The sequence below is a fragment of the Arvicanthis niloticus genome, chromosome 3 (genome assembly GCF_011762505.2).
Source record: "Arvicanthis niloticus isolate mArvNil1 chromosome 3, mArvNil1.pat.X, whole genome shotgun sequence".
NCBI lineage: Eukaryota > Metazoa > Chordata > Mammalia > Rodentia > Muridae > Arvicanthis > Arvicanthis niloticus.
In genome coordinates, this window is record NC_047660.1 from 40,808,746 (window position 1) to 40,834,306 (window position 25,561).

General features: G+C 42.0%; 2 protein-coding genes and 1 pseudogene across 9 annotated transcripts in view; all 3 read right to left on the minus strand.

Annotated features, from left to right (window-relative positions):
• Positions 1-7,680: 7,680 nt before the first annotated feature.
• On the minus strand, positions 7,681-12,276 carry Kbtbd7 (kelch repeat and BTB domain containing 7). Its single transcript, XM_034498854.2, has one exon. The coding sequence runs from the start codon at positions 11,940-11,942 to the stop codon at positions 9,870-9,872; it is 2,073 nt and encodes a 690-aa protein (XP_034354745.1). The 5' UTR covers positions 11,943-12,276; the 3' UTR covers positions 7,681-9,869.
• A 750-nt stretch (positions 12,277-13,026) lies between these two features.
• LOC143441667 (fibrinogen-like protein 1 pseudogene) lies at positions 13,027-16,441 on the minus strand (annotated as a pseudogene).
• Positions 16,442-16,678: 237 nt separating this feature from the next.
• Mtrf1 (mitochondrial translation release factor 1) overlaps positions 16,679-25,561 on the minus strand; it is a 31,304-nt gene continuing 22,421 nt past the window's right edge. For 7 of the 8 annotated variants that reach the window (XM_034498215.2, XM_034498214.2, XM_076930685.1 and 4 more), the window contains 2 exons: positions 21,440-21,538; positions 16,679-17,040 (listed from right to left, as the gene is read on the minus strand). In XM_034498215.2, the coding sequence (XP_034354106.1) occupies positions 16,927-17,040; positions 21,440-21,538 (213 nt within the window). In that variant the 3' untranslated portion in view covers positions 16,679-16,926. The remainder of the gene's footprint in view (positions 17,041-21,439; positions 21,539-25,561) is intronic. The other variant, XM_076930687.1, reaches the window with a different exon arrangement.

Sequence of the window (25,561 nt, forward strand, 5' to 3'; positions counted from 1 at the left end):
AGCTATCATCTCATCACTTCATCTGAGGAAATAAAAGTGACATTTATATTTACACTTACACTCAGATGTGGAGGGAATGAAGCATACAACATGCCCTTGTTAACAAATATGGTGATGATTAAGTTTCTCCCTTAGGATACTGGTCTTGAAATCACAATGTAGCTAAGAATAACCTTAAACTTCTTACCCTCTTACCTCTAACTCCCAAGTGCTGGGATTACAGACATGCACCACTATGCCTTATATATGTGATAGTGGGGATCAAATCCAGAGTTTCATGAAGCAATGCAAATGGGTTATATCTTCAGTCTCTTAATGATCTTTTTAAAGGGGAAAAATTGCACTTGTTTTCCACTTTTTTTTTTTTTAAGCTGAAAGAGAGATACAATTCCAGAGAACATGATTTATCCATGAAAATGCAAAAACCTGAGCTCACGGACAATCTCATGGGAAAGAATCATTCTTCAAATCCCCAACTGCTCATTCTGGACTGAATGCAAAGAAAAGGGGTCCTTTGATACAGAATATTGGCCTCTGTTTTAATAACAACATTCAGGAAAGAAACTTTGTCCTTCGTTTCTCATGGGACCTTATTTCAAAATATACAGTTAGATCCAGGTCACTTTCAGCTCTCAGATCTGCTCCTGTCCCATTAAGCCCACAACTACTTAATCCACTGAGGAGGAAATCATGTCACTGGTTAATAATAGCGTTTTAGTTACTTTTCTATTGTGATAAAACACTATGACAAGAAGCAACTCAGAAAAGGAAGTTTTTATTTGGGCTTATGGTTCCAGAGGGACAAGGGCTAAGAAGCATGGCAGCAAGTAAGCCTGGTGGCTAGAACAGCAGGCTGAGTGCTCACATCTTCAATGGCAAGTATGAAGCAGAGAAACCAAACTGAGAGATGAGGTTATAAATTCTCAAAGTTCACTTCCCCTACCCCTGTGACATACTTCTTCTAGCAAGGTCACACTTTCTAAACCTACCCAAGCAGCATCACCAAAGTGGGGACCAAGTATTCAAATGCCTGTGAGTATGGGAGATATTTTATCATTCAAAGCAACATGATCAACATCCCTTTAATCTGAACTTTTAATTTGTACATTGTCAACACATTCAGGACAGGGTCACTAATAAAATGAAATGGTGTCAAGTCTCTACTTAAAAATTTTTCAAGGAGGGGCTGGAGAGAGAGCTCAGTAATTAAGAGCACGTGTTGCTCTTGCAGAACACCTGGCTTTGATTCCCAGCACCCACATGGCAGCTCACAAGACCTGTAGCTCCAGTTCCAGGGGACCCAACACCTTCTTCTAGCCTCCAAGAGCACTAAACAAAAACATGATACACATATATACATATACATGCAGGCAAAAATTAATATACAGAATACAAGTTTTATACATTTTTAATTAAGTTTTAATTGTATCATTTCCTATCTTCCCTTTCCTCCCTCCAATTCCTCCCATGTTCCTTACTCTCAAACTGAAGAAGCTTCTTCTTCCTCATTGTTGTTTTACACACACACAACACACACACACACACACACACACACAAATATATATATCCTGCTCAATCTGGTCAGGCAGTGGTGGTACATGCCTTTAATCCCAGCACTTGGGAGGCAGAGGCAGGCAGATTTCTGAGTTCGAGGCCAGCCTGGTCTAAAGAGTGAGTTCCAGGACAGCCAGGGCTACACAGAGAAACCCTGTCTCAAAAAACCAAAACCAACCAACCAACCAAACAAACAATCCTGCTGAATCTGTTTGTATATGGCTTCAGGGATAACCACTTTATGTATCGGACTATCTTCCCGCTCAGCGACTGTGCTGTATAAGAGGTAGGCAGAGTGAGGTGAGAAGGAGGAGAGGAGAGGAAGGGGAGGAGATAAAGAAGGTGGGAGGAGAGAGAGAAGGAGGAGAGACAAATGGTGTCAGATAGCTGAGTGTCTCTAGCAGAGGTAGTTATTAATATCAAGGTTAGGTAATTGGGTTTACAATTCTAACTGTGTGTGCGCATCTTGTTAATTGAGCATTTCCAAATATATAAATATTGGATAATCTTTAAGCATTAAGAGTCTTCATTCTACCAGGTACTGCGGGCATGGTGGGTATTGTCCAGCTTTGTGGATGGACAGCATGGTGGATTGGCAGAGCTAGACACCATGCTGGCATCTCGTGGGTGTCAGGACCAGGGTTTCTAGATAGCCGGAGCTGCAGTCCAGAGCCGGAGTCTCAGGAAAATGGCAACTGTCTGGGAACAGCCTGGATTGAGCACCGACATTTAAATATTACCCACAACTGTGAAGTGGCATTCACATGTTGGCAGTAACCAACCACTGTCTAACTGGACTGAAAGCTCACTCAATAAGGAAACCTAGCAAACTTCCCAGAGCTTGTGAGGTCATCCATCTTAGAAAAGACTAATTCCTAACCTCATTCTAAATCTTATCCTTCTACCCACAGATGAGTGGGGCTATCACCCCTTATCAAAATAAATTTAAATTTTTGGTTTTTGTTTGTTTTGTTTTCTAAGACAGGGTTTCTCTGTGTAGCCCTGGCTGTCCTGGAACATCCTCTGTAGACCAGGCTGGCCTCAACTCAGAAATCAGCCTGTCTCTGCCTTCCAAGTGCTAGGATTAAAGTGTGCACCACCACTGTCCAGTTTGAAAACTTAATGAGTAGGGGAATATAGCTCAGAGGTAGAACATGATTGGCATTTGCAAGACCTTGGGTTCAAGACCCAGTGTCCCTTCCAATCTTAATGAGAATCAAGTATGGTAACACGTGCCTGGAACCCTAGCACTTAAGCGACAAAGGCAGGAAGATCAGAGTTCAAAGCCAGCCTGGGTCACAGGACAAGACTGGATCTCAAAAATCCAAATAAATAGACAAACAAAACCCTGCAAAACCCCTCAATGAATTCATACTGTGTAGAAAAAAATTTTAAACTCATTAGTGGTATAAAAGGTTTCAAAATTTGATGCCAACCAATTTTTCTTGCTTGGTCCCAAGTTGGAAGACATCCCAAGATAATTCTCCCTTTCTAGAATCAAATTACATCAAAATATATGCTATTTCCTTGTTTGACACTTTACAAACACCTACTCAACCCAGAAAGGAAACTGATGACCAAAGTAAGATACCACTAACCACCAATTAAATGAACGTAAGGAATTTATTGGGGGTTACCTACAGAATCATGGATAACTCAAGGCAACCTCTGTATGGTTGACAACTCACAAAAGCTGGAATCCTGGAGTCTGGCATTCTCTGCAGGATTTGCAGCCATCCTAATGTGACAGAGTCGCCTCTCTTCAGTGGTATTGTTGTGCCAAGAAGCATTGTGAACCCCAAAGACCACCAAGGAGCCGACTCTGATGCAATTGCACTACAGTCTTTATTAACAAGTTCGAGTTTGGGTTACATTGCCATCTCTGACAGTAGACTGAGAGGATGTAATTCCGAGCTCTCAGCAGGACAAGGCTTTATAGGAAATGGCCAGCAAGCAAGGGAGTTTCAGTCTGGTAGGCATCTAGTTGTATGACTATCGTAAGCTTCCATCCCAAGATGGAGTAGGTTCTCAGTATTTACTGCTTATATAGTCTTGGGAAGTGAGTGACCTTGTAAATCTGGTTAAGTTTTTGTGTCTTGAGACTTGTGTGTTATTTCCCAAGTCTTAAGGAGCCTCCCTTTAGAACTTCCCAAGTCCTAAGAGTTATTTATGTATATGGGTGTTTTGTCTTGCAAGTATCTCTCTGATCATGTTTCAGTTAGGGGGAAGTTGCTACACAGCACTTCTGTATAGCAAAACCCATCTCTGGAACTCTACTGCTTCTGCATTAACCTGGTAGGACAGGAATGATGACTTTTAATTTCATTGAGGTTATCTCTTCATCTATCCATCTCTCTTAACATTTCCTATCTCCATCCATCTCCAATGACCAGAATTAGCTATTGAAAGTACTAAGCAGTCAGAATTCTTATTTCAAGAGATAGATAACTCTGCCTATTTCCACTGAGGTTTAAAAGATGGTGTAATGTGGGTCTCAGGAGTCTTAGCACTGTCTGAAATGCCCTTCTGATGAAGTCTATTCTGACAGAAGATTTGTTAGAGACTGTTACTTACATTCCATTATTACTCCTCAGAATTTTACAAGAAACCTCTAAGTTTTAACTAAGTAGACACTGACTTGGAATAAAGACTACCTCTCCCAAGCTATTTGACTAGCTCTCCTTACAGCTATGATAACCATGCCATTTAGATATAATCAATGCTATGTTACCAAAAGGGATGTGTGCATTCCTTATAGGGACAATTTATGCATTCCTTTTCCACTTCCTCTCTTCTTGGTGGCCAGGATATGGACCACCTTGAGCCACATGGAACCAATTATCAGCCTAAGGACTGACGAGGAAAACTGATAATCCTGAGTTGGGTAGATCAGTATCCAAAGAGCACAACTTTTACATAAAGTTTCTTTCTTTCCTTCTTTTGAGACAGGTTCTCTCTATGTAACCTCAGCTATCCTGGAACTTGCTATATAGACCAGGCTGGCTTTGAACTTGTAGAAATCTGCCTGACTCTGATTTTTTTTTCTTTTGATTTTTTCGAGACAGGATTTCTCTGTGTAGTCCTGGCTGTCCTGGAACTCACTCTGTAGACCAGGCTGGCCTCGAACTCAGAAATCTGCCTGCCTCTGCCTCCACCTCCCAAGTGCTGGGATTAAAGGCGTGCGCCACCACTGCCTGGCCTGGCTCTGATTTCTTGAGTGCTAGAATTAAATGTCATCGTGCCTGGCAGAAAATGTCCTATTTAATTAAACAAATACAGAATTTCTGCATATACAAGTGCACTTGGACCTTAATTCTTTCTTATCAGGAGAGGAAGCATGGCTTCCCTTGGCTTGCTCAACTTGCTTTCTTATAGAACCCAGGACTATTAGCCCAGGGATGGCACCACTCAAAATGGGCCCTTCCTCCTTGATCACTAATTGAGAAAATGCCTTACAGCTGGATCTCATGGAGGCATTTTCCTCAAGGGAGGCGACTTTCTCTGTGATAACTCTTTCGAGACAGGGTTTCTCTGTGTAACCCTGGCTGTCCTGGAACTTGCTCTGTAGAGCAGGCTGGCCTTGAACTCAGAAATCCACCTGCCTCTGCCTCCTAAATGCTGGGATTAAAGGTGTGCCACCACTGCCTGGCTCAACCCTTACTTTCTAATTCATCCCCAAGATCTAAATAACTTTAAAAGTCCCAAAGTCTTTAAAAATTCTTACATATTAAAATTTCAATCCCTTTAAAATATCCAATCTCTTTTGAAATTCAGAGTCTTTTAATTGTGGGCTCCACTACACCACTTTCTTACTTCAAGAGGGAAAACTATCAAGGCATGATCAATTCCAAAATCAAGCTCTAACTGTCCAAAGTCTGAGTGTCTGAGATCCATCCACTCAAGATCTTCTGGGCTCCTCCAAGGGCTTGGATGACTTCTCCAGCTCTGCCCTTTGTAGCACATAGCTTATCTTCTAAGCTCCAGCTGCCTGTACTCCACTGCTACTGCTGTTCTTGGTGGTCATCTCATGGTACTGGCATCTCCAAAACACTGCTGTCTTCTGTTGAAACATTGCTCTCTTCATGGTGCCAAGCCTCAACTCTTTTACATAACTCCTTCAGTTCTAGGCCATCAAGTGCAACTAAAGCTGCACCTTCACCAATGGCCTTCCATGGCCTCTCACAGTGCCGAGCCTCAGCTGCTCTTCATGACCCCTTCATGCCTTCAAAACCAGTACCACCTGGGTGACTCTTACACATTACCAAGACCTGCTGCAGCACGGATACAATCCTTGGCTATCTCTGGAACATAGCTTCTTTGTGCTCTCAGAAAACACTTCCCAGAAGATTTCACCTCAATGATGCTGGTCTCTTATCACTAATTTCTTAGCTCCAGTTGACCAGCATCAATAGTCTCAGGAATGCAGAAGTTTCGCTTTAGTTCTGGTATCTTGTTAATCACAGCTGATTCTCCAGTTCCAGCTAACCAAAACCACAGAATCTTCACAATCAAAACAGCAACAGCCCTGATAAGAGTCTTTAATCTTCCCTCTGAAATTTCACAAGCCAGGCCTCCACCATTTGCACTGTTCTCAACGTTATCTTCCAGAACATCCCACAGAGCTCTTAACACCCAATGGCTCTTCTAGCTCAAATTTCTAAAGTCCTTCCACAGTCCTCCCCAAGACATGATTGTCACAGGAATACCCACCCCACTGTGCTGGTACCAATTGTCTTAGTGTTTTACTGCTGTGAACAGACACCATGACCAAGACAACTTATATAAGGACAACATTTGATTGGAGCTTGCTTACAGGTTCAGAGGTTTAGTCCATTATCATCAAGGCTGGAATTTGGCTGCATCCAGGCAGGCATGGTGCAGGAGGAGCTGAGAGTTTATCTTCATCTGAAGGCTGCTAGAATACCTACTTCCAGAAAGCTAGGAAGTCCACCCCCACAATGACACACCTACTCTAACAGGGCCACACATTCTAATAGTGACACTCCCTGGACCCTGAACCAAGCATATACAAACCATTACAAGTGTCCTTTTCTGATGACCTGTTTTCCTTTTTTTTTTTTTTTTTTTTTGGTTTTTCGAGACAGGGTTGACCTGTTTTCCTAATTATGAAAATTATTACTCTTTATGCTTATAATACAATATGTAGTCACAACATCAGCAACAAGAAACAACTGAATCATAAATTTGCTTTATGATCTAAAACATACATGGGCTTCTTATGCAATAACTCTATTTCTTACACTTATACAGTGCTTATGTGTCAAAGCCTTCATAAAAAGCTCATTTGAGATCAAATCATTTGCATTTAAAAACGAAGTCCAAATTTCAGACGTCAAGTTTGCCTTTGTTCTGAGATTGCTATCATTTTCTCATTTCTTTCAGAAATAAAGGTCATTTTTCCTGTTTTAGGAATGACATCATGATGCATTTTACTTAAATATTTGAGCCTGTGTGAAATGCTAATTCTTCTTTGTAGAGGTGTTGCTGTCATTCTGTCTTTCTCAGAAGCAGGTGTCCTTATACTCTTGAAATTATGAAAAGATAAACATACAATTCCATAGGGAATGACTCAGTTCTTACCATATTCTCAAGTACAATTTAGGTCCAAAACAGAAAAAAGTTTTTCAACTACAAGAGATAGAAGGTAACTCACAACTTTTTAAGTTATTTAAGTTTAAGTTATTTGCTAAGTCAGTCTCCTATCATTTTGAAAACAATACTTTATATTGCCTTATCTTTGGTTGTGGCAGGGTCTCAACTGTAGCTCAGGCTAGCCTGAGAAACTTGCAATCCTCCTGCCTTAGCCTCCCCAGTGCTAGGTTAAGTGTTCTACCACCATGCCTAGCTTCAACTTACCCAGCATTTGAAGTAATTTAGGTTCTCAGAACTTCAAACTATAGGTACATAGACAGAAAAGTAGATGTATTTCTAAATCTTATAAATGGCAGCACTGGAAATGACAGTACCCCGAGCACTTACTGATTAACTGGCAAAGTCAGCATGGGAGAATTCTTGTTGAGAAAAATTCAATATTGCTATACCTATATCACTGACCAGGCAATAGTTTTATATACTTAACTAAATAAAACATAAAGCCAGAAAGTCTCCAGTTTAAAACCAGCTTTATTTGGAACAAGCAACATACAAATCATTTATCTATAAAATAATAGCATCTATTCTCTAATTCACAAATGTTTCACAAAATCAAAATCTTTTCCAAGAAAATGTGACAATAAGCCAGGATATTACTAATATTTAGCCTAAGCTTTAACTCAAGAGTTGAGAATGATGAACTTGACAATTTGACTTTTATACATCAGTTGCAGACCTTAACTGTACAGATCAATAATCTGGTTGTAGTAAGCAATGCCAAGTTTCCACCTTACAAAACAAAAAGCTATCAACAGAAGTTAATGGGGAAGAAAAAGCCTCCAAACAGGGGAAAATAACTTTCTAAATAAAGAGTAGTTCTTATAACATTCCCCAGTATAAATGGAAATGAATTTAGACTTGAAAGCCTGACTACACTTTAGAAGTCAGCAGGCTCTAACAGGAATATTGTTGAGCTGACCTTACACTCTTCAGCCAGCCAATCAAAATGATGAATAACACACTATCCGTGGCATTTTGTTTTGTTTCTATCATTTTATTTTTCATGTCTTTTCATTAAAAAAGTCACTTCCCCATCTTGGACCAGATTCTTTCCTCTACCAGAGTGTAAAAACATTAGTATTTTGCAACTAGAGAATAAAGGGGAATTTGCATGGTATTGAATAAAGACAGAGGAAGAGTATAGAAAACTTTATATAGCATGAAACATCTGTTTATGTACACCATTTGTCATGTATATGAATTATGACAACCATATGTATTAATAAACCTTCAAACGGTAAGCACCTATAACGTAATGACTGTTTTGTGTAGTTTACTACTTCTGGACTTTCTTTTACATATAGTAACTGAGACAGAAACTAGAGAGTAACTTACAGAGAAATATAAATTGGATACAGATACCATAATAAAATGGCTGAGTATACCGATTAGGGAAAGAACCGAAGAAACATACTTTAACTACTGGCCCCAAATGCCACCCACCATCCACTTAAGTTCCTTAACAGTCAACTTTTAATACAAAAATATCTTCAAGCTGAAAATCAAGAACATTTATAGTAACTTTAAAAACTGACAATATTTCAATACTACACAAAACAGTTCTATACACAGCTTGAAGTTTTAAAATTCTTTGCTGGCACTTGAGTTGATAAAACAGTATAACTACTGATCTCAATAAAATACTGCCTTTAGCTTATACATATTTTCAAAACCAGTATTACTTCATAACATTAAAGAATAAATCACTTTCTGCTGATAAAGCCTCTAAAATGAATACTAAAACTATATAGCTAAAATATTTTAGAGAAGCAGACATTTTAAGACAGTGCATGACCAATGATGAAAAATTTACATTATTTAATCATGTCCAGTGAAGAAAAATGCCGTTCTTCTGAGACAACAAAGCATTTAACATGTACAGATCAAAACTGTGAATTTATAAAGCAAATTACCTCTCTCATTTTTTGGTTTAGAAAGGTGCTTAAATAATTGATGACACTACTAGAGTGGTTCTTTTTTCAAGAAATAGGTCATATTTACCACATTCATATTTTTAAATTTTAAAGTAAAAACTTAAATTCTTTGGAAACAGTGGAATCCTGATTTTTTAAATTTTCTGTGACTTTGTAAGTCCACTGAACACATTATCAATATAGAATCACTACTTAGTAACCTGAATATTTTTTTCTTTGTAGAAAGGAAGGAGCGCATACTAGATTTTTAACAAACTATAACTGAGGACACTAAAAATTTACTTTAAAATGTGATCTTTCATCATTCTGAAGGAAATGAACACCTTCAAAATACAATTCTCAGTCCAGTTTTTCTAATAACAAACAAGACCTCATAGCACTAGGCAAAATTTAACTAAAACTAGAAAAATCAAATATAAACATACTAATTAACAGCAAAACAAAATCCACTAAACACCTTAATCAATTTATGTAGTTCACTATGCACATTTTAATCATGGACTTTTTGCACAGCAAATTATGAAATAAGCTGATTTCAGGGACTGTATGAATTTTGCATATTGTATTACTATTCAAATTGCTACCCTTTCTAAACCAAATCTCCAGTCCTAATCAACTTTGTCTTTTCAGGAAAAGGGGTATCATTTTAAGATACATTCCATACAGTAGAAACAACATCTTATTGTCTCGAAATATTTACAAAGAACCCTACTGATCTGGTGCATTTCGCTGAGGTGCAACCTGTACCCAGACTTCATCATCAGAAAAAGAACTTGAACTTCCTGACTCAGAGTCCAGTTCACTGAATCCATCTAAGTCCCATTCAGTGCTAGACTCACTCCTTGCATCATCTTCCTCAGTGATGAAACTCTGACCAGGCTCAAGACAGGAAGGATAAACTCGAGCACACAGGCAAATAAACCCAGAGTCAAACTGCAAAAGGCCTAACATGGTACCTATATTAATCCATTGGTCTTCCCTAGTATCATATTCATATACTGTCACACGGTTCTTTTTCCACTGTGGGGTGGTAGAAGTAATGAGCAGCAACTTTTGGTCATGATTGACAATCTGGTAGTTGTGGGTTTCTGAGTCCAGTGGAATATTACTAATCCGCCTCCACTCTCCTCGAGCTGGGTTGTAGACCTTCATGACTGGGATGTCACAGATACAATAGATTTCATCTTTGAAGACACAGGCTTCTTGAAAGTCACTTCGCTTAAGAGATGCGCAATTCAGCCACATATTATGGCTAGGATCATAGCAGAGCATGCGCTTACTGTTGACAGCGTAAAGATAATTCTGAACCACTATTAGTTCAAATGAATAAAAGGAATGCGGTACAGGAGCCACCAACGCCCACTGGTTCCTCTGAACACTGTAGCATTCCACTTCCTTCAATTTAACTCCAGTAATCGGGTCTCGCCCACCCAAGATGTAAATGTAGCCATTCAGATATGCCACATCCATCCCCTCTCTGCACAGCAATCGGTCTGCCAGTTGATGCCAACTATTTTGGGCTGGTTTATACACCCATAGGTCTTTCCTAGGTTGGGCAGCAAGATAGATGTCATGGTCTGGAGAGACACAAACGGCTGAAGATGTAATGGTCTTAGTGTGTGCCAGGCTAGTCAAAGGAGACGGCATTGTGTAAATATCTCCCGAATAAGGGTCATAACAGAGAAATGGATCTCGGGGGTGTCCAAAAAAAATTACCATCTCTTTGGCACACATACCCAATCTTTGGGGTGGATTTTCTGCTACTGATACAACAGAGCTACTGGTGCTGCTGCTGTTGCTGCTATTGTTGCTACTGCTGCTGTGGCTGCTATTTGGCTTGGACACCACTGACTTGTACAACCTATCACCAAATCGCAGCTGCAGGAGGGCCCCTTCAATAATATCCAGGCAGTATTTCTTCACAATAGGCTTGGTCAGCAGCCCTCCCAAGTAGTCCTGATCTTCTGCAGGGAAGTGTGCCCAACGAATACACTTAAAGACTTCCGCTGCACTGGGGCCACGCTCTTTCGGAGCAGCCTCCAGCCACTGCACCGCCACATGACACACAGTCTTCTCACTCTCCACATCCAGACTGTCCAGACGCAGGACGGCCAGCAGCTGGGCCAGGGTCAGATCTGCCAGCGTCTCCTCCAGAATGGAACCCATCCTGCTGAGCTGCTTGAAGTTGTGGGCTATGAAGGACTGGGCCTGAGATCGCAGCTTGTGGTGGTCAAAGGCATCGGCAAACTTGAGGATGGCAGTGCAGTTGGTCAGGTCGAGCCGGCGAGCCAGGAAGGAAGCACAGGCTTCACGCACGTACTCCAGCTGGAGCATATCCGAGGCCGCGTACAGGCGCTGCACGTTGGCCTCACTGAGCGACACGCGACCAGTGTAGCAGTAGTCCACCAAGACCTCGAAGGACTCGGCATCCACGTCGTGGATGGTCACGCTGGCCTGCTGGCTCTCGTACATGCCCCCTGTGAACATGCTCTTGAAGTAGGGGCAAGCCGCCGCCAGCACGTTGCGGTTGCACGAGAAGAGGCGCCCCGTGCCGGGCCCACTGCCAGGCGTCACCACCTCGATGGTCACATCGCACAGCAGCCGCGCGTCGTAGAAAGACTTGAGCTGTGCCAGCAGGGCTGCAGAATGGGCCGTGTCCTTTAATTCCTCCGGGCCCGTGAAAAACGCCGACACCGAGGGCTTGGAAATCCTCTTGGGCCGCCTCCCGCCGCGGGGACTGGCGAGGCGGCGAGAGCGCGGGGCGTCTTCCCGGGACTGCATGGTGGCGATGGCGGCGGGGCGCCGAGGGCGAGAACGGCTGCAGACGCCCGGCTCCTCCTCACGCCTCCCTCGCCGACGCCGACTCAGCGGCGTCCCAGAACAGACTCCGCTCGCGGCCGCGATTACTCAGCTGGGCCTTCGCCGCGGTGCCGCCTCCCTTTATCGCGTAACCCGCGCCTGACTCACCGTTTCCCTTCGCGCCCTTTCTCCCGTCAGCTCACCCTCACACGACCCTGGGATCCAGCCACAGGAGCAGCTTCTGCCGCGCTGGCGAGACGGGTAGATGCCCGGACGAACTACTCTTCCCAGGTTGCCTTTCGCGCGCCTCGATGCATGATGGGATCCTCGGGCTCGCGGGTCCATATAAATAGGTCGAAGCCACTTTGCATCTTGGGAGTTGTAGTTGACGTAACCTCTTAATCTTTTGTTTTATTGAGGTAGAAAACGTTTAGTATCCTGAATTTGATACTTTAGGTTTCAGCCTTGTACAGTGGCATACGCCTTTAATCCCAGAACCGAGGAGGCTGAGGCAGGAAGGTTTCTAAGAGTTTAAGGACAGTTTGGTCTACATAGTGAGTTCCAGGACAGTTTGAGCTCTGTAGAGAGAACCCCATCTCACAAAAAAAAAAAAAAAAAAAAAAAAAAAAAAAAAAAAAAAAAAGGCTTTCAAGTCCAGAGTAAAAGTACCCAGTCTATTATTTGACTGTATGACTTCCACTTGAAAACTTTATATAATTTGAAAACTGAGGACAATAGTATTTTAGTTTGTGTGGAGACCGAATGGTATGTCCAATTTACAGAGGTCTTTATTTTTATTAGAATAATTATTAAAGTGATAGACTGTCTTTAAAATACAAACTCAATCATTATTGTTTTACTTATTCTATTATAGATATACACCCACTAATTTGAAATCATGAGCCATTAAAAAAAACTCTTTAGCCGGGCGGTGGTGGCACACGCCTTTAATCCCAGCATTTGGGAGGCAGAGGCAGGCGGATTTCTGAGTTTGAGGCCAGCCTGGTCTACAGAGTGAGTTCCAGGACAGCCAGGGCTACACAGAGAAACCCTGTCTCGAAAAACCAAAAAAAACAAACAAACAAACAAACAAACAAAAAACTCTTTAAATGTCAGCAAATAACTTCTGATTTTTTTTTAATTTGCTGTTTAAATGGAATATATACACACACATATTCGGGATTTCCTCCTCTTTTCCTTTCTCTTCCTCCTCCTCCTCCTCCTCTTCTTATCCTCTTGTGGTGAGGAGACAGGGCTTCTCTGTACAGCCCTGGCTGTCCTGGATCCACCTGCCTCTGCCTACCAGGTGTTTAGGATTAAAGGCATTGCTGAGATTAAAGGTGGTAGCACATGCCTTTAATCCCAGCACTTAGAAGGCAGAAGCAGGGCAATCTCATTTCATTGAGACCAGCCTGCTCTACAGAGGAGTTCCAAAAGAGCCAGGGCTACACAAAGAGAACCCCTGTCTCAAAACAAACAACCCTGTCCCCAGAAAACCCCCCAAAGATATGTAGATTCATTAGGAAGTATTGAACAACTTATTTGAGGACCTAAGAAGAGCATTTATGGATGCCCTTCAAGTTTGTAGACTAGGTTTAAACAAATAGGTGATTTGTTTCTTCATTATTACAGTTTGAATAGGAAATGTCATGTAAATACTTATGTATTGGTGAGTTTGGTTGTCAGCTAATGGGCTTTTGATACGTGACTAGATCCCAAGAGCTCACCACTATGCAACTGATGGATCTTTTCTAAAAGTTTAATTAATTTGAAATTTTTTTTTTTACCATTGCCATGAGTGTATTATTCAGAATCGTATTTTTCAAATATTTAAAACTAAGATTAATTACAGAAAGGAGATCCCAATGGGAAAAACTAAATGATATTTGGAATAAAACCACTTAGCCTAATTTTCACAACTACAGATTTCAAGGAATACCACCACCTATGCCAGGTGTACCAGACAACACCATTATTTGAAATAATGTGTTGGAACCATGATAGTGTACACCGATCAAGTTTGAAGAGTGACACCTGTTAGACCACCAGCCAGATTGCTCTTCCTCAGCACAATTCCCTTTGTACTTGTCGTTATCTCTGTCCCATGTGTTGAACTTCATTCTTTGTGCCCACCACTGCACTTCAGGGTGAAAAGTTCCCAACAGGGAGTCTCCAGCTGTGCCAGAATATTCTCCAATATTCAGTTCATAAGGAGACTTTTTATCGTCACCTTTAAAACTTTCGTATTGTGTGAAGCGGCTGTTTTTCTCAAAGTCTGTTAGGCTGATTTTTAAAGTGTAGTCTCCTTGCATAGTCAGCAAGTTAATGTCTTTGTTACCCAGCCAGTATTCACCGAATTTTTTGGACAAAGTTTCCAAAGCCATTTTTATAGTCATTCCAACCCCTGTTAAAGTTCTCGCTGCCATCTCTGAATTACAGTCCATACTCCTCCATCAGACATGTCACAATAAACAGAGAATTCTGCCAGGTTTTGAAGAGGTTTGATTTTGTAAAATCCACTCTGCTTAAATCTGTGATTGTAAATCTCTGAACAATCTGCATAATGCCTCTTGCTTCCAAGGTCAATGAAATTGTTCTCCTATCCTTTATCCAGGAACTGGACTTCCTTCTCATGCAAAAGTTGTGCAATCATGGTCTGTTGTTGTTTGACCTGGGTCTCAAGCTGGTGCACCTGAGCGCCGAGCCTCACCTGCTCCTGCAAACAGTTCTCATTCTCAAGGGCCCAGCTTTCCCTTCCCATTATCAGGGCAATGGTGATGAGGACGAGGCTGCAAATCTTCCCCATTCTTCCCACTCTGAGAGAGTGCAGTGGTTCCTCTAGGATGGCTCAGGATATGGTGTCTCCACAGGAGCAGACCAGCTAGGTGTCTGCCCCAGCCAAAAGGACCAGGCGCTTAATTTGAAATTTTATTACACTTGAAAGAGTTAAAAAATTTTAAACCTTCCACAGATGGAGTCAAGAGTGCAAATCAGCTTGTTCTGCGCTCTGGGTTTTAGGAAACTAGCTATCCACAAGACAAAATAGATGATAGATTGAATAGGGTTTGAGCTGGGAGTTCAAGTTAGCGTGCCTGTGCACCCTGGATACCAGTAACTTGGCTGATTATGTATAGGCTCTTAGAGAATAGCCTGTTCCTTGTACCCTGTCACAAACTGAATAATGGTCTGGGACTTATCACAGGTGCTCTCCAATAGCCCTCCTTTACTCCCCCTGGGTTGTGGTTTCCTCCCTGAGTTGTGGTTTTGGGCTTTAGAGTCTCTATGTCTCCAAAGCCCCGGGGTCAGACCCCACTGCCCCTGCGTGGGTCATGGGTCTTGACCTCAGTATACTGATTAAAATATGCCTCTTGCTGATCGCATCAAGTTCAGTGTCTTGTGGGTTACTGGGGTGGCCGTGAGTTCCCGAGGCTTGGGTGAGGTCCTCCATTCGTGGGGGCCTTATACACTTACTTATGTTGTGTGAGAGTATGTGACACATGTGAAGGTTAGAGGATAATTTAATGGAGTCTGGGTTTTCCTTCCACCATGTAGGTTCTGGTGATCAAACTCAGTCCTTGAGGCTTGTTAGCAAACAAGCACTTTTCCCAGCTAAGCCATCTCACCCACCCTCCAGGTTAAATGTGAGAAACCAGGAGCATATAGCAATGCAATGCAAAAGAGAGTCTTTTCAACAAATTGTTTTGAAACAACTAGGTCAAAGTCAACAGTGTTAATTGACTCCCTTCTGTAAACTCTAAAAAAAAAAAAACAAAAACAAAACAAAAAAAAAAAAAAAAAAAAAAAACAAGATAAATCTTAGCCCTAAAGAGAAGACTAAAAACTGCAAAGCTGCCAGGTATGGTGGACCGCCTTTAATCCTAGCACTAGAGGGGCAGAGGCAGGGGCAGGCGGATCTCTGTGACTTCAAGGCCAGCCTGGTCTACATAGGGATTTTCAGGACAGACAGGGCCTGTCTGGAAACAGACAGACAAAAACTACAAAGCTTCTAATTGGGGCTGGAGTTCTTGGGAGACATACACAACATTTTAATAAAACAATAAAAACACAAAGTGACAATCAACCAATTCCCAAGCTTCTGCTCTTCCAGTGTGGTGAAATAAGTGTAAATGTAAGCACTGGGGAAATATCGGGTTCCATACTGTATGTATACTGGCAAATAAAAACATGCAAAGATGTCCAAGTCATTCATTATCAGGCAAATGCAAATTCAATTCACAAGATTTCACCACACACTCACTAGAGTATCTAAAAACATTTTTTGTTGTTGTTGTTTTTTCGAGACAGGGTTTCTCCGTGTAGCCCTGGCTGTCCTGGAACTCACTCTGTAGGCCAGGCTGGCCTCGAACTCAGAAATCCTCCTGCCTCTGCCTCCCAAGTGCTGGGATTAAAGGTGTGCGCCACCACTGCTAGCTGAGTATCTAAAAATTAAAAGGATAAACAATGCTTAATGTCTTTTGGTCATTAATTGCCATGAGAGTTTCAGTGAGTCCACTCTCCCTCAGTTGAAGCATGCCCAGTGAGTGAGCTCCTGGCAAGCATCCCGTCTGTTTCAAATATTTAGTAACTATCAATTTGTCCTGAACCTGTCATGTAATTTTTTTTAAATGTGATTTTATATAAGCTCAGCATGGTGACTCATAGACTCCCTTTGGAAGAAAATGCTTATGATTTTTAAAAGGCCTAAAAGAAACAGTTGATTCATCTTATACAATTCTCAATATTTTATTTTGATGTTACAAGCTTATTTTCTATTTGGAGAGCTGGATTATTTACTGAGACTTAAAATAAACCTCTATGTCAAGAAATTTTTCTTTTATCGAAATGATTTCTATAAAAACCCTGTAGATACATCTAGACTTTATGAATATTCATTACAATTTCCACACCTGTTTGTTTCTTGATCAAAGCCCACTTCATTTATATAACAATAAATAATAAACCACGTTTATTTCACTGATTGAAGGCTTTCATCCAAAAATTCAGCTATGGCCTCTTCATCGGCTGATTGAAGCAGTCTCTCAATGAGCTGATCCAGGCACTTCTCACCACGTAAAAATTCCTGATAAAAAAAGGAGTTATTATGACACCTGACTATACAGCTTGGATGTCAGGTGTTTCCCAAAAACATACATGCATGAATACATGTGAAACATCCATATACATAAATCTAAAAATTTTAATTGGACAGCCAAGGGCTGTGATACGGCGATGCATGCCATGAAGACCCGAGTGCAGATCCTTAGGTCCCACGTAAAAGAAAACACACACACACACACACACACACACACACACACACTCTCACTCACACACATTTGTAACCACAGAGCAGGGTGTGTGTGGTTAGACATAAGCAGATTTCTAAGGTTCACTTTGGCTAGGCCGTCTAGTCAATTGGTGAGCTCCCAGGTCATAGAAAAGACCTTGTCTCAACAGAGGTGGAACCTGACACTGACTTGTATCCATGTGCACATACATGTAAACAGTCATACAAATATGTCTACACACATGTGCACATACAATAAGTGAAAAAGAAATAAAAAAAACCGGAAAATGTACAAGTCTTGGATTATTGCAATGGCTCAGCTGGTAAAACGCTTTCCTTGTGAGTATGAAGACTGAGCTTGACCTCCAGAACCTGTAAAAATCTCAGTGTGGTGACATCCACGTGTAACCTACACTGGGGAGCAGAGACAGGCAGATCCCTGTGCTTCACTGGCTAACCAGTCTATTATAATTTCTGAGTTCTGGGCCAGTAAGAGACCTTGACTCTAAAAGCAAGGTGAATGGAGTCTAAAGACATCAGAGGCTGATCCCTGGCCTCGAAGTGAGCATTCCAGACACAGATACAATCTAGCAGTCCAGTGTAACTGCAAACTATTTTGTAATGGTAAAGGTTCAAGTCTCTTTAGTTAACAACCTCCTTTATCTTTTCTATCTTTTTTCTTCTTTCTGTTTTTTGTTTTGAGCAGGTTTGTAGCACAAGCTGGCCTAGTACTCCTTAAGTGGCAGAGAGTGACCTTGAACTTCTAATCCTCCTGCCTTCACTTCCCAAACAATTTGCTTTTAAATGGTTCAAAAGCCAAACAGATGGATATAGAGAAGGAATGGAGGGATAAACAGAAGGCACATTCACTGCTCAGCCCTGACATAGGCTGAGTAGTATTCACTGCAAACAGTATATATGTCTGAACAAACTCAAAAATAAAGTTGAGACAAACAATTCTCCAAATACTAACCCTGGGGAAGGTTGCTTCCTTTAGACTTCCCTGTCATTTCCCTCTCTCAGTTCCTCTCTGCAAAATGACTAAAAGGGTTTCTTCAAGTATCTTTCTTCAAGTATCTTTCCCGTGTAGAAGTTTGTATACTAGACTTGGGATTAGTGAATCCACACGTTCTATTTTAGAAATAATCAAACTTGGCTTAGTGGATATATGTTGAGGTGGCACATGGAACTCTAAACACTGAGAGCTGTCATGTGCTTGTGTTTAGTCTCTCTTGAGGATTCTTAAAGTTGAAAGTTAAGGAAATGTACACATCTTTCTCTTTAATTAAAGGAATGGGAGTGTCTTAATATATATTTATTCTGGAGGTGCCAGCATAGTGCAAAACATCAATCAAATCCCAAAATAGGAAGAACAAGCACTATGATTCAATCTTAGAATTAATATTTAGCTGGAGAGATGGCTCAGAAGTTAACAGTACTGGCTGTTCTTCCAGAGGTCCTGAGTTCAATTCCCAGCAACCACACAGTGGTTCACAACCATATATAATGGGATCTGATGCCTTCTTCTGTCATTCAGACATACAAGCAGAGGACTCATACATAAATAAAAATTAAAAAGTTTCACACAACTAATACATGCTATACACCTACTTATTAAAAGCAAACATACCTGGAGCTCCAATTATTATGGCACTGCCACTTGGATTTCATTTGGGGAACTGATGTAAAAGTATTATGATTACTGATGATCAACAGTAATCATAATACCTTGGGAGTTGGTTTGGATCACCCAGGGAGTTGTAGTTATATAAAGATTAAAGGGTTTATATAAAGATTCTAGTGCTGAACTGTCAGAAGCTAACAAGCTAGTGTCAGAGTGAGACAAGTAAGCAACCAGCATAGACTAATGCAGACAGTGAAAACACTAAGGAGAAGGCAAGGGCTGAAAGGACCTGTTAACAGGAGAGTGGCAGCTGGAAAAGACTGAGTCTTTAAAAGAAATGGGTATTCTCCGAGTACAGGGCTGTTCAAATGACTAAATGTGGAGGGGGGAGAGGGGGAGAAAGAAAGAGAGAGAGGAAGGGAGGGAGGAAGGGAGGGAGGGAGGGAGGGAGGGAGGGAGGGAGGGAGAGAGAGAGAGAGAGAGAGAGAGAGAGAGAGAGAGAGAGAGAGAGAGAGAGAGACACGAAGTACAGTCACAGCTCGGGCCAGGGCAACGTTCCAATTGGCAGCCTGGACTACAGAGTGAGGAGCTATCTCAAAGAAGGGCTTAAGAGCCAGCTTCAGCGGAACTCTAAGTCCCCTGGGTGCTCTCCGAAGTGCTGGAGCATTGGGGTCTGCTGCTGCTCCCCGGAACTGAGACTGCGTGCCGTGCGCCTCGGAAATGAGTGTGAGGCATTGACATCGTGACTATGCACTCTTCTCCTTGTGCTCCTTCTCCCTGCCCCCCCCCCGACTCTGCAAGCTGAGAAATGTGCCTTCTGACCTCTTCTCACAGTTCATAGTTCAGGGTTAGCCACCAAGAAGTGGGCACAACTCTACCTCTAGTTTAGAAATCTTGGGAGGCACTCCTTGGGGGCTGCGGCTTGTTCAGCTGCCTGAGCCAAACAAATCAATTGTTGTCAGGGTCATGATCATGCCCAGGCGCAGCTGCTCCATCAGGAATTATGTGGATGAAGTCAGAGCAAGCTGGAGTTACTGAAAGGGGTGGAGAGCCAGGCAGAAGAGCCCCTACATGTTCACTTTCCCCCAGCCTACCCTCTACTCTGTCTGCCAGCTGCCACTCTCCTGCCGAGGTCCTTACGCCTTCTCCATTCTCTTCTGGATCATTTCTAAGCTACTGGCTCCTGTCAATCTCTTTGCTATCTTTCCTTCTGACCCTGGCCATGGTGTGTTTTTTACTTTTTGGTTTGAGACAGGCCTTGCTATCAGGCTGCCCTCTAATTCATGGTGATTCTCTTCCCTCGGCCTCTGAAGTCCTGAAAAACAGCTGAAAAAATATGATACACTTGAAACAATATTGCCAAATATCTTTGCTTACTATTGTGTTTTATCTACGGAAAGAGAAGTTAACAAACATTTGCTCCATCTACCAGGTTGGTGGCTCTCCCTTGTAACCCAAGGAATCAGAACATAAGGCCAGAGCATTACTCTGAGTTCCAGGCTAGCCTGAGCTACAAGGGTAAAACCCTATCTTAAACAAACACAAGAACAACAGTAAATTTTTTTTCTCATTTGAAGGTCATATGCAAGATAGTTGTGCGCCACAAGATGACAGAGGAAGTGGAGTAAGATACACAAAACTTTATAAATATAAAAAACTGGACCTCTCTCTTGTAAAACCAAGACTAGTTTTGGGTACAAAGTGGACAGAATCAAAATTATGAGGCTTTAGTTTTTCCACTGGGTTTCTTTGCTGATGTATTAATGTTAGTAGTCCTAGCTAGAAGGATTTTAGGTAATGCTGTTCAAGCAATGTTTACAGGATATTTTCTCCAACAGCTTGGCTATACCGCTTACATAAAAAGAAGATACATTAGTTGGGTGTGACGCTTCATGGCTTCACTCCCAACATGTGGAGACGTGGAGGCAGAGACAGGGAGATCTCTCTATGAAGCTAGCCAGGGCTACATAATCAGGGGAAAAAAAGAGCAAACAAACAAATCAACAAGCGCGCGCGCGCATGCGCGCGCACACACACGCGCACACACACACACACACACACATTGTAATAGGTCTAATTCTATGATGGTGATGCCCTGGGTGTTTTAACCATGTATAATTCTCTATCTTACAGATGGAACCTGCAACAATAAAGAAATAGTACTTCTGGAATTAAGTAATCAATAAAGTGACTTTGACTTAATAAAAGATAATGCCATCCTAGAGGGCTTCACCTAATCAGATGTACCCTTAAAAAGGCCTAGCCATTCCTGCAAGAAAGGATTAAAGGTGGGGAGAAGGTGTTTGGAGGGAGCCATTCGTGAAGCAACTTGTAGCTACATTTAAGGCTAAGAGCAGCTTCTACCTGACTTATGTGTTTTGTGTGTATGTGTATGTATGTGTGTGTGTACATGTGTGACATGGTGCATGTGTGATCAGAGGACAACTTGCATTGGTTTCCTGCCTTCCATCCTTTGGATCCTGGGAATGTACTCTTAGTCAATAATCTCTCCAGCCCCTGACTATATTTCTAATGAAGCAAAGGTACATAAAACATAGTCAGTAATATTACCTTAATGTCACGAACTTCATATGCTATCCTGTGGTCAGTGACTCTATCCTGGGTGAAATTATATGTCCGAATTCTCTCTGACTGGGCTCTTGTTCCCACCTGTCTCATAACAAAAAGAAATTTGTACTTTTAATTTTAAAATAAAAAATTATAACATTTATAAAATCTTAATAAATCCTTATGTGAGGCCAAATCTTTTAAGTTCAGACTCCATTTTAGAGAACCTGACCTAAGTTTGAACTCAAGTAAACTAACAGGCTGGTACCTAGCATTGGTTTCCACTATTCTCTAAGCTAATCCCCAACAAGACCAGTGTTTCCAGGTTACACCCTCAACAAGACCAGAGTCTCCAGGTTATTCCCCCAACAAACCTTCACCTGCAGGTTACAAGCTCACCCACCCCCTGCCTAACAACCACCAATGCAGAGGGGAACAGAAATTAAGTTTATGATAAGGATCTCAGCACCAGCCAATTATGTTAAAGGCCACAGTAGCTTTCCAATGAAATGCTTGCACACGTACTCCCTGCTTGCTGCTTACCATGAAGCCTTGCCCCATGGACATTCGGGGCTCCCCGACCCGAAATCCATCCTGCATGAAGCTGGTGCATTGGAGGAGCCTGAGCTAACTCAAATAGAATAAAGACTCTGCTGTGAGTTGCATCAGATTGGCTCCTGTCTGTTTTGGGGGGAATCACTAACATTTCCCTGGCACTACACTTACACTTGATTTTCCTGTTTGAAGGGATTAAGTATCTATTTTAAAAAAAAAAAAAACAAAACCTTATATCCACAGAGCAAGACAAGAATGGGTAGGAGGTAATCTTAAGACTTCAGGTTTGGGGTTGGGGAAGGAACTTAGGGGTGAATGCATGCTAACCCAGCAAAGGTTCCATCCCCAGCCCACCAGACAAGTAACCAAACACCTGTGGAGAGTTGATCTGTGAAATAAGAACAAATGCCTCTTTGATGGTTCAAGTTCCTTTTTTTTTAACATTTAAAAAAATTTCCTATCCTTTTTAGAGTTGTTTTTTTTTTTTTTTTTTTTTTTTTTTTTTTTTTTTTTTTTTAAATATATTGTGTCTCTGTGTAGCTTAAGGTAGCCTCACAGCAACTCTCCTGTCTCAGCCTCCCAACTACAGGCAGTACAGACGTGAGGCCCATGCCTGGCATGTTCCTTTTTTCCCAGGTAGGAACCCTGAATTCATTGATTTAACAAGCACTTGCTAGGCTTGATGCAGACCATGCAGACAGGGGAGAGAGCACTTTCCGTTCAGTCTGCCGTCTGGATGCCCGTTTCTAGCTGGTTTCTTAGTGTGTCCTGGCTGCATTTCTACTATCACCTTCTCATACACTTCTACAAAACTACAGACTAACGTTGTATGTTCCTGCTACGTGAGCGGGCTTGCCCCATCTTCCCAAGGCATCTCTCTGAGAAGCTTCCTGCTGTCTGCTAAGAGCACGCACTTAAACTCAGCATTCCAGGTTCTTAACATGAGCAGCCTCCCAAACGTTATTTCTGAGAACCACATGAACCTTTACAATACCACGTGTTATAGCATGCCGATTTCACGTTATCTAGTTTATTTGAAGGGATGCCCTTTCTTAACATGTATGTCTCTACCACCCTAGCCCAGTAACTGAAATATGTGTCCTCCCCTCAGCCTTGAGCAGGCCTGAAAGACCTTGTCTACCACAATAGACCAAATAATAGGACCTAAGTGGAGTTACCCACGTTGGCTGCACGTACAACCTGCTAGCTACAGGAACTTAGAATAAACTGCCCGCTGAGCTTACCTCAAGACATCTCTGGCTATGACTAAGGATGGGTTCCCCAACCCATCTCAGGCTGAAACAAGAAGGGGTTCAGTGCTGGGGCTTTCTCTTTAAATTAAGAGCTGAACATTAAAACTTCAAGCCTTGATCAGAGAACCTTGTCTTGGCTTCATCTTTCTCTGGACCTCCGTCCCTTTCTTCATTTCCAGCCCTCCTTTCAGGAAAACCTGGTTGGTTCGTGGCCACAGGCAGATTCAGAAATATGTTCTCTGACTCCTTTAAACTTACAATGTGGACTCTCCGTCACAATCACCACATGTGATGGTTACTGGCATGCTCAGTCTGCTCCTGGCCATGAGATGGTTACTGACATGCTCAGTCTACTCCTGCCCCTAACGATAGTTCCATACACAGCACTCTCTCAATTGCTTCATTTTTAAGATGAAAGAAATGTGTCTTTGGATCTGCCCTTCCTCCCCATCCTCCACGGCCTCCAGCTCCCTTGTTCTTTCTCCATGTCCTCACTATACAGCACAGGTTGATCTGCAGCTGCCAATCCTCTCACCTCAGCCTCCAAATACTGACTCTTTTTCTTAAAGCCTGAGGCAAATGGCATGAAACCAAACATCTGATCAGGAGAATTTTGAAGAATTACAGATTTCTAAGCTCAATCATAGACATATGAACAAGGGACTGTGTGTTCTGAAACAGTCTCTCCGCTATCACTTCTGCCAGCTCAGTTTAGAAAGCACCATATTAAGACTCCAGTCTAGACCAGTTGGATCGGAATCCAGTCTGCAAAACTTTCTGGGTGATGAGGGAACCAGGGTTGACCACTGGGCACTGCATAAAGACTACTGTATGACTGACTGATGAAAAAGTTTCCAAACAGTAGAAATTGCTATTAAACAGGCAAACAAGGTAGTCAGAGGTCTTTCTGGCCACACAAATGAGACCTAATATACAATCTATCCCTTTACTTTTATTGTAATGAGGGCAAAGAAAGAAAGACAAACAGGGAAAGGGTTCCTATCATGGTGAACACAAGGATTAATATTTAAAAGACTGTTGTTGTTTTTCAAGGCAGGTTTCTCTGTGTAACAGTGCTGGCTATCCTAGAACTCACTTTGTTGGCCAGGCTGCTCTTGAACTCAAAGCCCCACCTGCCTCTGTCTCCAGAGTGCTGGGGTTAAAGGCGTGTGTCACCACAGTCTAACTAATATATTTTATACATAACATAGTTTTTTGAAATAGGGTCTCACTAGGTAGACAACACTGGCCTAGAACTCATCTCGATCCACCTGCCTTGGCCTCCTGACTGCTGAGATAAAAGCTGTAAGCTACCACACCCAGCTTTGCACACTATATTCAATACTATTGTTGAAGTCTAGATCCCTGACCTGGTTCACTGGTATTACTTCTTAGAAATAACTATAGTCATTTTGCTTCAGGCCTGCCAACCATCCCATATTGTTGACACAAAAAGGAAGCAGATACAGAAAACAATTTGGTTCTGAGCAAGGTCAAACTGACTCCGTTTCTGCAATGCTCAGAGCTTTGTTATATTTTGAGAGCTTCTCTCCTTAGAAAATTGCCCAGCTGCAGCCTTCACTCAAGGCCAAGCAAGATAGGGGTCAGGTTGAACGGTTATGTGTAACTTACTAAAGAAACGTGGAAAAAAGACAGACTACCCTACAATGCCACTCCCCCGCCCAATACCTGCGTATGAGCTCATTGTGGTTTTTCTGGGTTTTGCCTTTATAAGCTGGCCCTGAGAAATAGTCAGGTCATAGCTTCAGTTCCCAAAGTCTGAGCTATGTCCCTGATTGACCAGTCTTGAGGGCATGTGTTCAATAAACTATCTCTGTCTGATTAAGATCAGTGTTCGTATGGTTTGTGGAGTGACTCCTGGACCCCAACAACTATAAATATATATCCAGAAAAATTCAAGAAGTACCAAAGGGCACGAAGTGAAATGACACTCTCTCCTTTATTCTTTATCCCCAGACTCCAGCAGCAATCTCCTTCCCTTCTTCCAGGAATGCCGTTTAAGTTTGATTCATACTGAGTCGTAATAAAAACCACAGGCCTTTAAGTATCTAAAACACTTCAAGTTTCAAGAGATCATTTTTTTTTATCTTAAAACCAAATTTCCTGCCAGGCACAGTGGCTCACACCTTTAATCCCAGCACTTGGGAGGCAGAGTTCGAGGACAGCTGAGTCTAGTTCCAGGACAGCCAGGGCTACACAGAGAAAACCTGTCAGGAAAAGCAAAACAAAACAAAACAAAACCAAAACAACCAATTTCAGTTTAAGACATTAAAACATAAACACTGCAAGAAAACAA